The sequence below is a fragment of the Liolophura sinensis genome, chromosome 12 (assembly GCF_032854445.1).
Source record: "Liolophura sinensis isolate JHLJ2023 chromosome 12, CUHK_Ljap_v2, whole genome shotgun sequence".
NCBI classification, from domain to species: Eukaryota; Metazoa; Mollusca; class Polyplacophora; order Chitonida; family Chitonidae; genus Liolophura; species Liolophura sinensis.
The window spans coordinates 16,532,713-16,545,740 of record NC_088306.1 but is presented as its reverse complement, the minus strand read 5'-3'; the positions used below and the strand labels follow the sequence as shown (position 1 = coordinate 16,545,740).

The 13,028-nt window shown below is 39.0% G+C and overlaps 1 protein-coding gene across 1 annotated transcript in view; it reads right to left on the bottom strand.

The window, feature by feature from the left end:
- Positions 1 to 13,028, bottom strand: part of LOC135479738 (histone demethylase UTY-like) — a 90,227-nt gene that overhangs the window by 72,311 nt on the left and 4,888 nt on the right. The window contains 2 exon segments of the mRNA XM_064759641.1: positions 10,972 to 11,030; positions 11,548 to 11,597. Of these exon segments, the coding sequence (XP_064615711.1) occupies positions 10,972 to 11,030; positions 11,548 to 11,597 (109 nt within the window).

Here is a 13,028-nt window from a genome sequence, read left to right as displayed (position 1 = left end):
TCTGACAGACAGGTGGGTCGCAGAAATGTACATGACCACAACCATAGCCTTCATGCTTTCAGGATGGCGAGTCAAAAACTGGATAAAATCCTCTCTTAGTGAATTAAAATAAAAAACAAAAAAAAAACAAAAAAAAAAAATACAAACAAAACAATGAAGAGAAGAAAATCAACTCCTGCACCCCTCAGTCAATGAGAGGAAACACAGCCAAACGGCCAGTCACTGAGTAGCTAGTACAACAGTACAGGTAAGTCTACTTGGATTAAACATAAAACTGAGCCACCTCGGATGTAGTACTTAACTACAGGTAAGTCCCTGACGTACTGTAACTCTTCAACCTTTTCCCATGTTGATGTGCACTGAAAATTGATGTTGCATAAGCGAAAAGGTTGAGGAATTATAAAGGTAGTACCTGACCACAGGTATTAAGGCCTACTGATGATGTAACTGGAGCAAACAGAAGAATATAGCAGTCTGTGTGTCAGTAGTGGACCGTGAGAATCCTTGGGTTCGTCACTCGGGCAGCGTTTATTTATAGGCTCAGCCAGACAGGATTAAAATATTACAGGAAACTCGTTAAGCCTAATGACTCGAGAAAAGGTGTGTGAGGGGATATGCCTGAGAGGTAGCACAGAGGTATGGATATTGAGGCACCTGAACTGGCAGGGTGGCTGGCAGGCAAGGGTGGGGAGGGGGAGAGAGAGAGAGAGACACAGGTCAAGCACAGCCTGTGGAGGTGATGCATGGCCCAGCTTTGGGAGTGCGCGCTGTCAATATGCCATGACAAGAGGCAGTTAGCAGGGAACACACCGCAGACAGGGTCAGAAGTTCTCTAGGCCATTGACCTCTATATTGGCCAGGACGGCAGCTACAGGGAGAAGTGCACAACACTTGAAAAACATACTATCACCTAGCTCATCCCAGGAAGTAACATAAGAATATATGTTCAACTGAGCAGAGGTACAAGGCCAGGTATTAACATTCCTGAAGGTCTCAGGAGATTACACACAGGCACTTTAGTATGGCAAAATTGCATAACTTTTAAACTCCGAATGAAAGCACTTTTATTGTTACCAAATATTTCACGGATCAAAATAATTTGCCCACTTTATTTTATGCACAAATTTGGAAAAGATTCAATGTAAGTGGCTATTATGAATTCTTTTTAATCATTACCTTGTACCATATTTCAGCAGGGTTTGTAATATATCGTTTTCACACATCTTAGTCTTAGTTAAGAGGAAAAAGTGTTGATGTCTTCACTCTTCACTGAGGCTGTTCCACCTGTCTACATTCACACCTGTCTACAATCACACCTGTCTACATTCACGCCTGTCTAGATCTGACAACTGATACTCTCTGCAGCACGCAATCACTAACACTTCAAACATCTAACAGAATACTGGCAGAATGTTTCTCCAGTAACTATCTGCTGAATGACAGCTCCTTATATATATGTATGTTGTATATGTGGGTTTTGTGCCACAACAGGACAAAACATTTTAGAAATATCAATATCAATTCAAGATTTCTGTTTTTACAGCACAATCTAATAAATCTGATATGATTATTCATTTATTTATTTTGGACTGTTTCTTAATGCACTACTCAAGAATTTTTCATTTATAGGACGGTAATCATTTACGGGTGGAGCAAACAGGAGTTTCCAGCATAAACCACTGAGCTTTGGCAAGTTTCTGATGGACTTTCTTACATGTGCTGTACAGTTCTCCACACTGAATTGGTGGATGACAAGTTCAATTCAGTCAACATTTCACTGCTCAAAGGGCAACACAGGTTTGTCAAGCGCTTATTTTCACCAGGGCTCCATAACAGGGGAGGAAAATGGCCAATTCCAAGGGCAGGCTTCAACCCGCACCCTGTGTGTCTAAGTGACTGAAGTGCCTCTAACAACTAGACTACAGCCCCTCACTCAACCCTTGATCTGATGTAAAAAAAAAAATTATTCACAATTTTGCTTTTCATTAACGAGAGGTTACCATGAAAATTCTGCAAATCAACAAATTCCATAACATTGCTGTCACTTTTATGCCAGTCAATTACAAATGTGTTTCAAATCTAACAAAAATTTATTTATAAATTGCTGAGACAGGAAGGTTCAGCATTCTAAATGTCAACTGTCCTTCGTAGCCAAATCATTATTGCTTCTCTGAGCCGTAATGTTCAATCCAAAGTAAAATCTTTGCATAATTCAACAGATAAGTTTGACAAAAAATGGTTTGCGATGCTTTTTGCAAAGCCACATGTTGTCATACTACCGTCATGACCTCAACAAAACCTTTTATCCTCTCTCTGACTGTGCACGCCATCACTTTCACATTATATCTTGGAAGAAAACGAGTCCTTCAGTCCAACCAAAGACGTCCCTGGACCCCCTCATCCCCCAAACACCTCACCCTCCCCACTCCACCTCACCAGGTATGTGCAGCAACTCAGGACTGTGTGTGAATTTTTTCTATGTCAGCACTGAACATTCAATGGCCACAGAATGCAGCCATGCACATCAGTCACATGGTACTGTAATTCTTCAACATTTTTTTGCTTGGTTGAAAAAAAATTCCCAGGGCATTATTGTGTACAGAATGATAAAATCATATTTTTTTTCGTAAAACCCTGAAATTGACTTATCCAACCAATGTCTTCAAAATCAACATGAACAGGTGTGTAACTCACATGAAAATTTTGTATTTCACATGCCAAAAAGGTTGAGGCATAAGGGTAGAGGTAGCTACACAGTACTGTGCGGTTGTGACTCACACAGTACTGTGTGGGTGTGACTCACACATTACAGTGCGGTTATGACTCACACAGTACTGTGCGATTATGACTCACACAGTACATTACAGTAGCCACAGAGTGTAGTGCAGCATTTATTTATTTATTTGATTGGTGTTTTACGCCATACTCACTCAGCGACCAGCATTATGGTGGGATGAAACTGAGCAGAGCCTAGGGGAGAACACAACCATCCGCAGGTTGCTGGCAGGCTTTCCCACGGATGGTGAGATAGTGTGGTGCAGGAATAGCATAGTACTGTATGGCTGCAGTGAACTGCTCAGTAGTTTGCCCTACCAGAAGGTTTAAAACGGTGTGGTGCTGTGTGGGGGACTATTTGCTCAGTAGTTTGCATGAACAGTGCCTTACCAGAAGGTTTAAAACGGCATGGTACTGTTCAGGGTATTTTCTGCTCATTAGTTTGCCTGAACTGTGAATGAACCAGAATGCTTAAAACTGTGTGTTACTATGTGTGTGTGTGTGGGGGGGGGGGGGGGGCGCACTATCTGCTCAGTAGTTTCCATGAACCATGCAAAAAGTTGAAAACTGTGTGGTTCGGTGTGATGGCCTATTCTGTCCAGTACCATACAGTAACCCTTAAGTACTGCAGGTACTGTGAAGATGCTAAAATCCACCTGTGCATAACTGTGGCTATCCCAGATTTTCTTGCCTCCACTTTCACAGTAACTACAGGTAGTAGATATACAATTTCAACTTTGTGCTTTATCACATAGCACCTTTATCTACTTTTCTGGTCTGCTTTAGAGTCTGCATAAATATCCTTGGCCTACATTTTTTTATCGCACCTGTGGGTTTTTTTTTTGTTAGTGTAGGCCACTAACATGTTGAGGCATGTCGGCTACTAACATTCTTGTAACTTACTGTGGCATTTGAGTCAGGCTACGGATGAAATGTAAAATCTAGGCCATGCTGACTTAGCGAAATCCCGCACTAGCAAACAGGAGATACAAATTCACTGAGTTTGCCCTCGCTGACAGCAATCAGCAGCATGTAGTCTATCACTATCACCGCTGTGCTTTTACAATTCCTATGAATTTCATTCTCTCTCTCTCTCACCATCTCCTAACGCCTGCACATTTGCTTAGTCTGCAAATTCTTCCTTAAATACATCAATAAAACGTCATCTGTAACAAAAAATAATTTTTTGAATTTTGCACGAAATTTTTCTGACAAAAAATAACGTATTCACATATAAATGCACTTCAACAAATACCTCAATGACCACTACAAAAACGTCTTCATCACTTTTAATGATGACCAATGTGTTTCTAATCACTAAAAGAAAATGTTTCTGAAGTTTAAATTGTTAAGGCATGAGTCATTCTGGACTCATCTTGTAAGCCATAGACACAAATAAATATTACACGCCCATATACATATTTATATTTATAGAGAGATGGTAATAAATACACATTCAAGACCACAACTTCCTGCCTTAGTGAAGTATAATCAGATCAGAGACTGCATCTCATCAACGCCTTGTTTGCATTACAAACACACAACATGAATTCTAACATGAGTATGTCTGAAGTCTGTAATTAACATACAGCAGGTCAGTCATTGTTCACTGCACATGCCAGGACATCACCTGTACTCTGAGCACCTGATGCAGACTTGGGATAAACATGACACAGACAAAAAAAACTCCTACAGGTTTGATGTTTCACATTAAGTGATGTTAAATTTGATAGAGACTTCCTGATTATTAGCCGTGACAGAATCAGCTGTTCTGTCTGTCTGTCAATCGTATTGTCTGAGACTGTATCTTTTTACCTACGCCTTCTATCTTTTAACAAGGGTCATTTATTTACTGAGGGTCCAGAGTGTAAGATGACGTGAAAACCCTGGATATCAGAGCTGCTATGAATTTGCTCTTGTTTCATTAATTGTCTACATTTAAGTTACTGTAATTCTTCAACCTTCCTCATGTTTGCAAAGTGTTTATTCACGCATACTCTGAAGGCATTATGTCACAGACCGATAAAATTCTACTTTTTGTGAAGTCCTAAAACTATCCATTCTAATGAATGCAGTTTTGTCTCCAAAATCAAATTAAAAATGTGTATTAATGGCATTTAAAGTTGCTCTTTCATGTGTGAAAAAGTTGAGGAATTAGGGCATATCCCAGTGCCTGTAATTGTTCCACCCAGAAGTCATCCAAGTCTTCCTCTGGACTGTTTGATCAAACAACCATTAAGGCATTACACACCTGTATCCTTACGAGTTTATTTATTCATTTATTAATTGACTCATGATTGTTTTTTTGTTTTTTTTCACAGGTTCCTGGGCAGACAACACTGGACTTAGGCCAGGGTACAATATACACTGTAAAGCATTACGTTAGGTATGTGACAAACCTTGTAACATACACGGATGAACCAGCTGGAAAGGGACTTGAACTGGCTGCAATGAAATAGCATTCTATCACACCAGTGTTCAAAACCATGCATTCATGTGTGGCTTTACATCAGAAGGTTTACATGATGCTGCTGCTTTCAGCGCAATGACATAATTACAGTCACTGAATAAATAAATACAATTTTCTTACAAACTACGGATTATAAAATAAAACTCAGATTTCAGCAAATTGTCTCTGTCCCTACTGCCATGTGACTCCTAGTGTTAATTGTGCTATTCTCTGTCCACCTCCCTACACACATGTACATCCCCTTGAAAAGAACCAGTTTGAACCTAGCAGACCACAGCCTACCCCCTCACACTATAAATAGACTCCCTTTGTCACCCAGCAGTCCCCCTTCCCCTCCCCCACCAAAACACCCTCCAGACATCCCACCTCAACCCACCATGGGTTCTGCCTGCTGAGGACCACAAGACCAAGACTGGGAATGGGGATATCAACTGACATTTCCACAGGTACAAGCATAAATATGACAACTTCAGCATCACAAAGCACTTGTCCTATTTCTTCACACAATCTCTCCTCTTCATTTATTCCTTAACATCTCCACTCCTGCACAAATATTCCCATTTTTAAAACAGCTGATGATGTGCTTCGGCAGGCGCAAATCCCCTTCACAAGCCTCTTGCTGGCTACCCTGATGGGTCAGCTAAAGGTCATACATGTCACCAGTAGCGCTGAGAGAATTGAGGGTCTACAGTGGGGCACACGATGACCTTAACAGCCATCTACATTTTAATGTACATGTATGTATATGTTACACGAAAAAAGGCCTGTTTGCTTCAATGGATGCAGGCAGACAAAGGTTTTGTATGGCCACTGTGCAAAGATGCTGATTTTTCGAAGCATAACTCCAGCAAATATAGAACTGTTTAGTAAAATATCTCACCCATGATTAATACTCAGGCTTCACAAAGCTTCTAACCGTATCAATCATGTCACACAACAAGTAAAACATAATAATAAGCAGAATTTACTCCCCTTCCCAATACCTCCCCTCCCTCGAGACCCTCATCAACCTGCTGACATGTCAGAAAATACAGAGCTACCGATTGTAAGGACATCAAGGACTGCTATTTTACTTTTTTTTACTGGTTTCTTGTTAATTTTTTTTTGTGGCCACGATGTTCTTTTCATTACTAATGTTCTACAAACACGCTTCTGGGTCTTATTTGTAGGTCTAGGGCATCCCCAAAATAGCAGGTTAATCGGAAGCCTACGTGACGTCCTGGCTTACCAGAAGACATGTACTCACATGATGGGAGGACTTCACAGGACGGACCGGCCGGCTATATACAGCATATGCACCACATCAGTACCATTTTACACCACAATAGTTACAATCAGCACAGCGGGAGGACAAAATAAAACTTAATTTTTCTTATGCACACAAAAAGGCCTCTGAAAGTCACGGTTTCTTGGTATATTCTTTCGATGCCTACCATTTTAATTAATGGCTGGTTTTAAGCTTTTAGGAATATTGTTTAAGTTGCCCTGCAAATACGTCAACAACAAATATCAACACAAAGAAATCATTTTCATTGGAAATACATACCTGTTTTGATTTCTCTTTGAAGTACAGATTCACAACAAAAAATGAGGGCCTTCGCTTCCACTCTCAGGTAAAATCCCAGATAATGTTTTTTAATGAAGCATTTCACACAGGTGTGTCATTCACTGATCATTTCAAAGGTATTCCTTTATAATGGGAAACACACTGAGGCCAGGTGAAAAACTGCAAACACAGCCTGAGCCAGAACACAAGGTGAAACTCCAGTTTATGACAGGGGGGCTGAGTGGTGCTCTGTTTACCCCTCAAGCTTACAGATAAAACAGCATGGCTAGAGAAAGAAGCAAATCAAGGTACACCTAACACAGAAAAGAAAAGTTCAAATGTACTGTACATGAAGAACAGGCCTGTAAGTAGCAAACTGAAACACTACTTGTGTGAAATATAAGCATAAAGAGGTGGAGAGCTAATGATCTAGTCCCAGCTCTTACTGCCTCTCTCTCACAAGCCTGCAGGCCTATGAACAGCTACAAAACATGACATGTGTACATCCCAGTGAGTGTGTGTGCATGTGTGATCCCAGACAAGGCACTAGGGGTCACCCCTCCATATATGGGCACGGGGTCACTGAGCATGTCAGCTAGAGGTTAGTCTCCATTGACTGGGAGAGCTGGCTGTAGTGCAAGGGGAGACTGAGTGATAGAGAGTAATTTTTCTGAAAATCACCACTATGGGTTTTGCTTTGGCAACTTTTGTTGTTAAGGCCAGAATTCACACACACAATGTAAAAGGGAAACAGTTTGATGAAGGTGAACAAATAATTGCAGAGATACAGCTACTGTTAGGGGCTGATGCTGTTAGACACAGCTTGGACCTGTTAGCCTTTGTTATCCTCCACTGCCATCAAATGATGAGGCTCCGTAGGGTCAAATATTTGCATAGCCACTGTCTGTTGGACTCGCAAGGTTGGGGCTCACAAGGAGGGGAGTGGAGGTTATGGGGTCACTAAGCTAATTTGATTTATTTTTTGAATAAAAGAAATAAGGAAATAAAAAAATTTTAAAAATTTGAATTGAAAAATTGAATAAGGAAATTTAAAACAGATGATTTTTATGTAGAACAGCAGGTTGATCCAATGAAACAATTTTATTTTACTACCTGCATTTAATTGAGATAAAAACATGATGTTGCCTTTCTTAAAACAAATTAAAATATTTGAGCTTTCACCTGATTTTAAGATTGTTATTTCTACACTAAACAAATAAACAAGTCTGAATCTAAGCTGTTCAGTGTCTGGAGGTAATACTGTATAGCCTCAATGCTTACACTTCACTTTCAGCATCTACCATCCCATCAGCCACAAGAGGGTGCTACATGACTTTTATGTCAGTCATATGAGGGGATTTCCCGAAATTCTGCCTTCTTATTGGCCAACGGACCACAGATCTAATTCTTGGCGCTCACAATATGACTATCCCAAAAGTGGAACAAATTTTGTTTGTCTGTTTCTCTTTCTTTGGAGCCTTGCAGTTGGGAAGAATATTCCAACTTGTTGCTAGAAACAATAAACAATTGGCTTTTGTTTCAAGTATATTAACTGACCTGTTGACATGGTTTTGATTTGCATTTAAGGCCACACCAATTGAATTTATGTTTTACAGGCAGAATGATATTCTCCAATGTCAGAGGAGGGGAGCGAGAAAAAAAAGACAGAAAAATCATCTAATTTGTGGGAAATATGGCCAGTCCCATCAATATTTCCAGTTAAAGGGCTCAGACAGATATTTATGTGATGGGAAAACCTTGAAATTACAGGAAAATTTTACAGCACATTAAAATTGGAAAAAAATGAAATATTTCAATTTCATATTTATTCTATGTTTAGATTTTTCAGTGTTGACTCACTCATAAACACAAAATGTAATAGGTGTGGCCTCAAGATCAATCTCAGATTCAAATTTCACAACCTTTAGCGCTTAACAGGCACCCCCTAACGTTATTTATTCTTTGCGAAATCAAAATTCTATTTCAGACAAGTCATATGAAGAAAATATTCTCCATTCGACATACTGTAAAACTGTTTTTGTTTGCTTTGTCAGCTATATGGTCCTTGCTGATCTCCTGTCCACAAATATGTAGAAAGATTCAGTGGCAGGTGATACCATTTGTTAAAAAAGATTCAAATAGTTCAACTTCCAAAATTTCTCTTTAAATTGCAAGAATCATTCATGAAAACAGTTAGCCATAGGAAATTGCATACCACTTTTGTTGATTGTTTTTCATTGTGAATTTCTCACCCAATGAGGCGTACTAGAGCACAGTTATGCTGAATTTGTGGTTTATTAATCAAAAAAATCCATTTGTACCATAGGTTTATAGGTTTAAAAGCTGCACTATCCAAAAATTGGCAGAAGTGTCATCTTCTTACTGGCTGTTAATAAAAACCAACTTTAAATTATGGAAACCTCGTTTTCGCATACAGATCAGCCAGTTATAAAGGTTATAAGGAAACCCTCACTAACTTGATCTCTTCACATCTAAGCGGAATTTCTAGCCAGTTAGAAGTGAAGCCCACCATGTGAAAAGTGCAGTTTCTATTATGATGTTTTTCAAACAAGAATGAAATAGTAATATTGGACAGCAGAGGCAGTAAATGAGAATTTCTGCTCTGTAAATGTTGATAAATGCAAAACAGTACACATTACTCAGAATGAGCAACATTTAAGGGGAGAGAACTCTCACAGCATGTTCAACCAAAAAAATCCAGGTATTGCAAAAGTGTGGTCACTAATGCGAATAATTGCCCAGTGGTGAGTCCCGGGTTAAAAAAAAACAAAAAAAACACAGGCTTAGCATAATGCAAAAGTCACAGCCTGCACATGACAAATACAATTTTGTTGAAATATTGAAATGTACGACTTCTCAGGTATTTCAGGGTATCTATGGTTTTACAAGAGACAACTCCAGTTCACAACACAGTATACCAGCTAATAACTTACAACTTGACTCCCTAACATGCAAACTCTTTAAAAACAACCAGAATCAATGGATGACACATGCCTTTCTGCTATAAATGTGACAAGGTTTGAACCAATCACATTGCAGGGATATTTGAGCACGTACAGTTATAAAATAAACCCTACAATAAGCCTACTGTAAATATCCAACTAAAGTCCTTTCTTCAGTGAAATTTATGCACACAATTAACATGAAATTGATGCTAAAAATAATTTGTTTGTGTCATTCAAGCCTCATATAACTGCAATTTTTTTCTCTATACCCCACAGTTCTCTCTAAATGATTCAAAATATGGGTTGCAGAGTTTTTTGGAAAGATTGAAGAATTAGAGTATATTTGTGGCTGGCTTCCTCTCCGGCTGTATGTGGGAAGGTCTGCTGGCTTCCCGTGGATGATCATGGGTTCAACAAACGTACGGCCCTTTATGGGAATGTCTTGCACCAACCTGCGGATGGTCGTGGGTTTGCCCCAGGCGCTGCCCGATTTCCTCCCACCATAATGCTGGCCACCGTTGTATAAGTGATATATTTTTTAGTACGGCGTAGAACACCAATCAAATAAATAAATACATTTGATGAACTGATATCAAAGACGTGGAACACCTGGCACCTGAAAGCCATATGGAGTAAATGATCTAAAATATTTGCTCTCAAAAATTATACCATTGTTTGAAGGCAAATGAACTTTTGGTTCTGCAACAGGCCTCAAAAGCAAAATGTGCAACTTAGTATTCATAGAAAACTGATCAGCAAGCCACAGCCAAAGTTTACCTGGGGTAGACTCTGACTTTTATTCAGGTGATTTACTCTCATTATACATGGAACATGAAACTTTTTACATACAGGTAATATTTTGTTTCTTAATTCCTTCAACCAAAATTTGAACTGTACCTAAAGGTTAACACTTTTAACCTGTATTTATACGTATATACATAAAAGTCAACAAAATGTCCCGTTTATCTCTCTAAGTGGAGAAAATGTTTGTTGTTTAATTGCCAATCCAACAGAACCATTTTCTTATCAAAAGCCAACCAGGCCCAGTTTGAAGCTGAACCTTTTAATGGAGAAAAACTATCCAAGTAAGTCATGCAGATCCAGTCTGAATTAAAAAATACACACACCTAATTACTTGTCACTTTATTTTCATCAGATTTTGGTGGAAATATCTTTCCACATTTCTTAGTACAAAACATAACAAAGGTACTCACAGTTGGTAGGCATTGAAATGGAAGTAGACAATTCCTAAGCCATACAGAAAGGGAGCATCCTGTAACAGTGAACGAAGAAAGAAAAAAATGCCATTTTGCAAACATGACTGGTCTAGAGAATTTAGTTTGAATTTCAATTTAGAACAGTAATAACATTTCATGACTAGATTTAGAAATAGTAGCAAGATTTAGAGGGGGAGAACTGGAGGGGGGGTGTACAGAGGTCACTCTTCAACGCTAACATTTAGTTTTCACCAAATGACACTGAAAATATGATACAAGTGAACTAGTAGGGTTTTATACAGGCCTATATAAAGATCTTTCCAAAATACTGAGAGGGTAAAAATCTTGAAAATTAGTTCCCCTAAAGAACCAATTCACATTAACATCTTACAGTTTTCCCAGACTGAAATCATTGTTATATTGTTAGCAGATTGAATCTGCACTTTGTTAAGTTCTTTAACCATTGTTTTTTTTTTTTCTCACACACACATACACAAGAAAAACAGATATAGAAATTCTGGCCGTACGGTAACCCTGCAGGTTCTTGTTGTTATGGAAAGTGAAGCCACTGACCTTCCAATACTCTGGCTGCAAACTGTAAAACTTCTGATAAGCTGACAGAGCTGCAAAAACAAAACACAACCGATTTACATATGATATTCACAGATAACCTTAATCAAACTAAATCTAACAAACAACAGACTGAAAAACACAATGACAATATTGATCTGAAAAGAAAACAAGCACAAATTTGTCAAACATCTGCAACTTATCGCAAAATGTCAACGTCACCTTAAAATCTGCAGGCATGTCTATTAAGCATGTCCCATGTTGAGATTGCATGTCAAACAGTTGTAGGACAGACAGACGGACAGATTGACTTACATAGCTCCTTGTCACAGCTACAACTTCTACACTGGCTGTGTGTTGCTGTTAAATGTAGGAATTCTGTAAATCTTCAACCTTTTTGATTTCTAAAGCTGTTTTTTTCATTTGAATTTATGCATACAATTAGTACGAAAATGACAGCAAAATTGATATGTTTGTGTCACTAAAGATGAAAGCTTCATAAAGCTGTGTTGATTATTTCTCTCCATCCAGCGGTGACTGAAAAGATTGAAGAAATACGGTAGATACTCTAGGTATATTTCCCAGTAATACTGCAATGATTGCAGGTAACTGTCATGTGAAGGCAAAGCCTACAATACTGGCTGGTACAGTAGTTACATGCATGTACAGTAGACTCTCTGAAAATCGACCGTACTCGAGACCGAACAAAAATGTTGGATTAGACAAGATCTTGGTGTATTAAACATTGGCAAGTAGCATACAGCAACAACAACACGTGCACTGTGATGCACAGCAACAAACTATGGAAAGAATCTGATCTGTACTTTACTTTAGTACATACACATAATTACATTACAAAAAATCGAACTTTATCACTCGAGTTCATTTCCACACAGCGACGCTTTGCTGGTCTACTGGCCATGGTCTGAGGTCCGAGCAATAGCAGGAAAAATTGTGACGGCAACTGCTGTTTGAGGCATTTTTATTCAATCACTGAGCTACTTAGTGTCAGACTCCTCTTCACTCACAGAGTGACTAAACTCTGATCTCGACAAGAGGTACGGTACGGTATCAAGACAGGGGATCAAACATACAAGTTGAAGCCAAACTCGGACTCCGTTGGATGTCGTGCAACACGCTGCGTTGCATTAGACTAGGCAAATCAACACTCACTGGAAATGTTTGTACTACAAACCACTGTTGGTGTTCAGAATAGACAAGAGTCGAAGTTGAATGGAGCAGAAAACGGACCATGAAATGTTGTCGGTTTTGACAAGATGTCAGTTAATTAAGGTGTCGGTGTTGAGAGTCCACTGTACTAAGCAATTCAAGACCAAGTGTTCTGTTTGGTGAATCTGTGTAAGTGTGAGCCGCAAGGTAACTCCTGTCACTGTGAGTTCAAACTGTGCACGACATGGCCCACCATAGTATTTAAACATTTGAAGAAGAAAAAACTGTTTTCATGCATAAAATTAAGGTGTTTG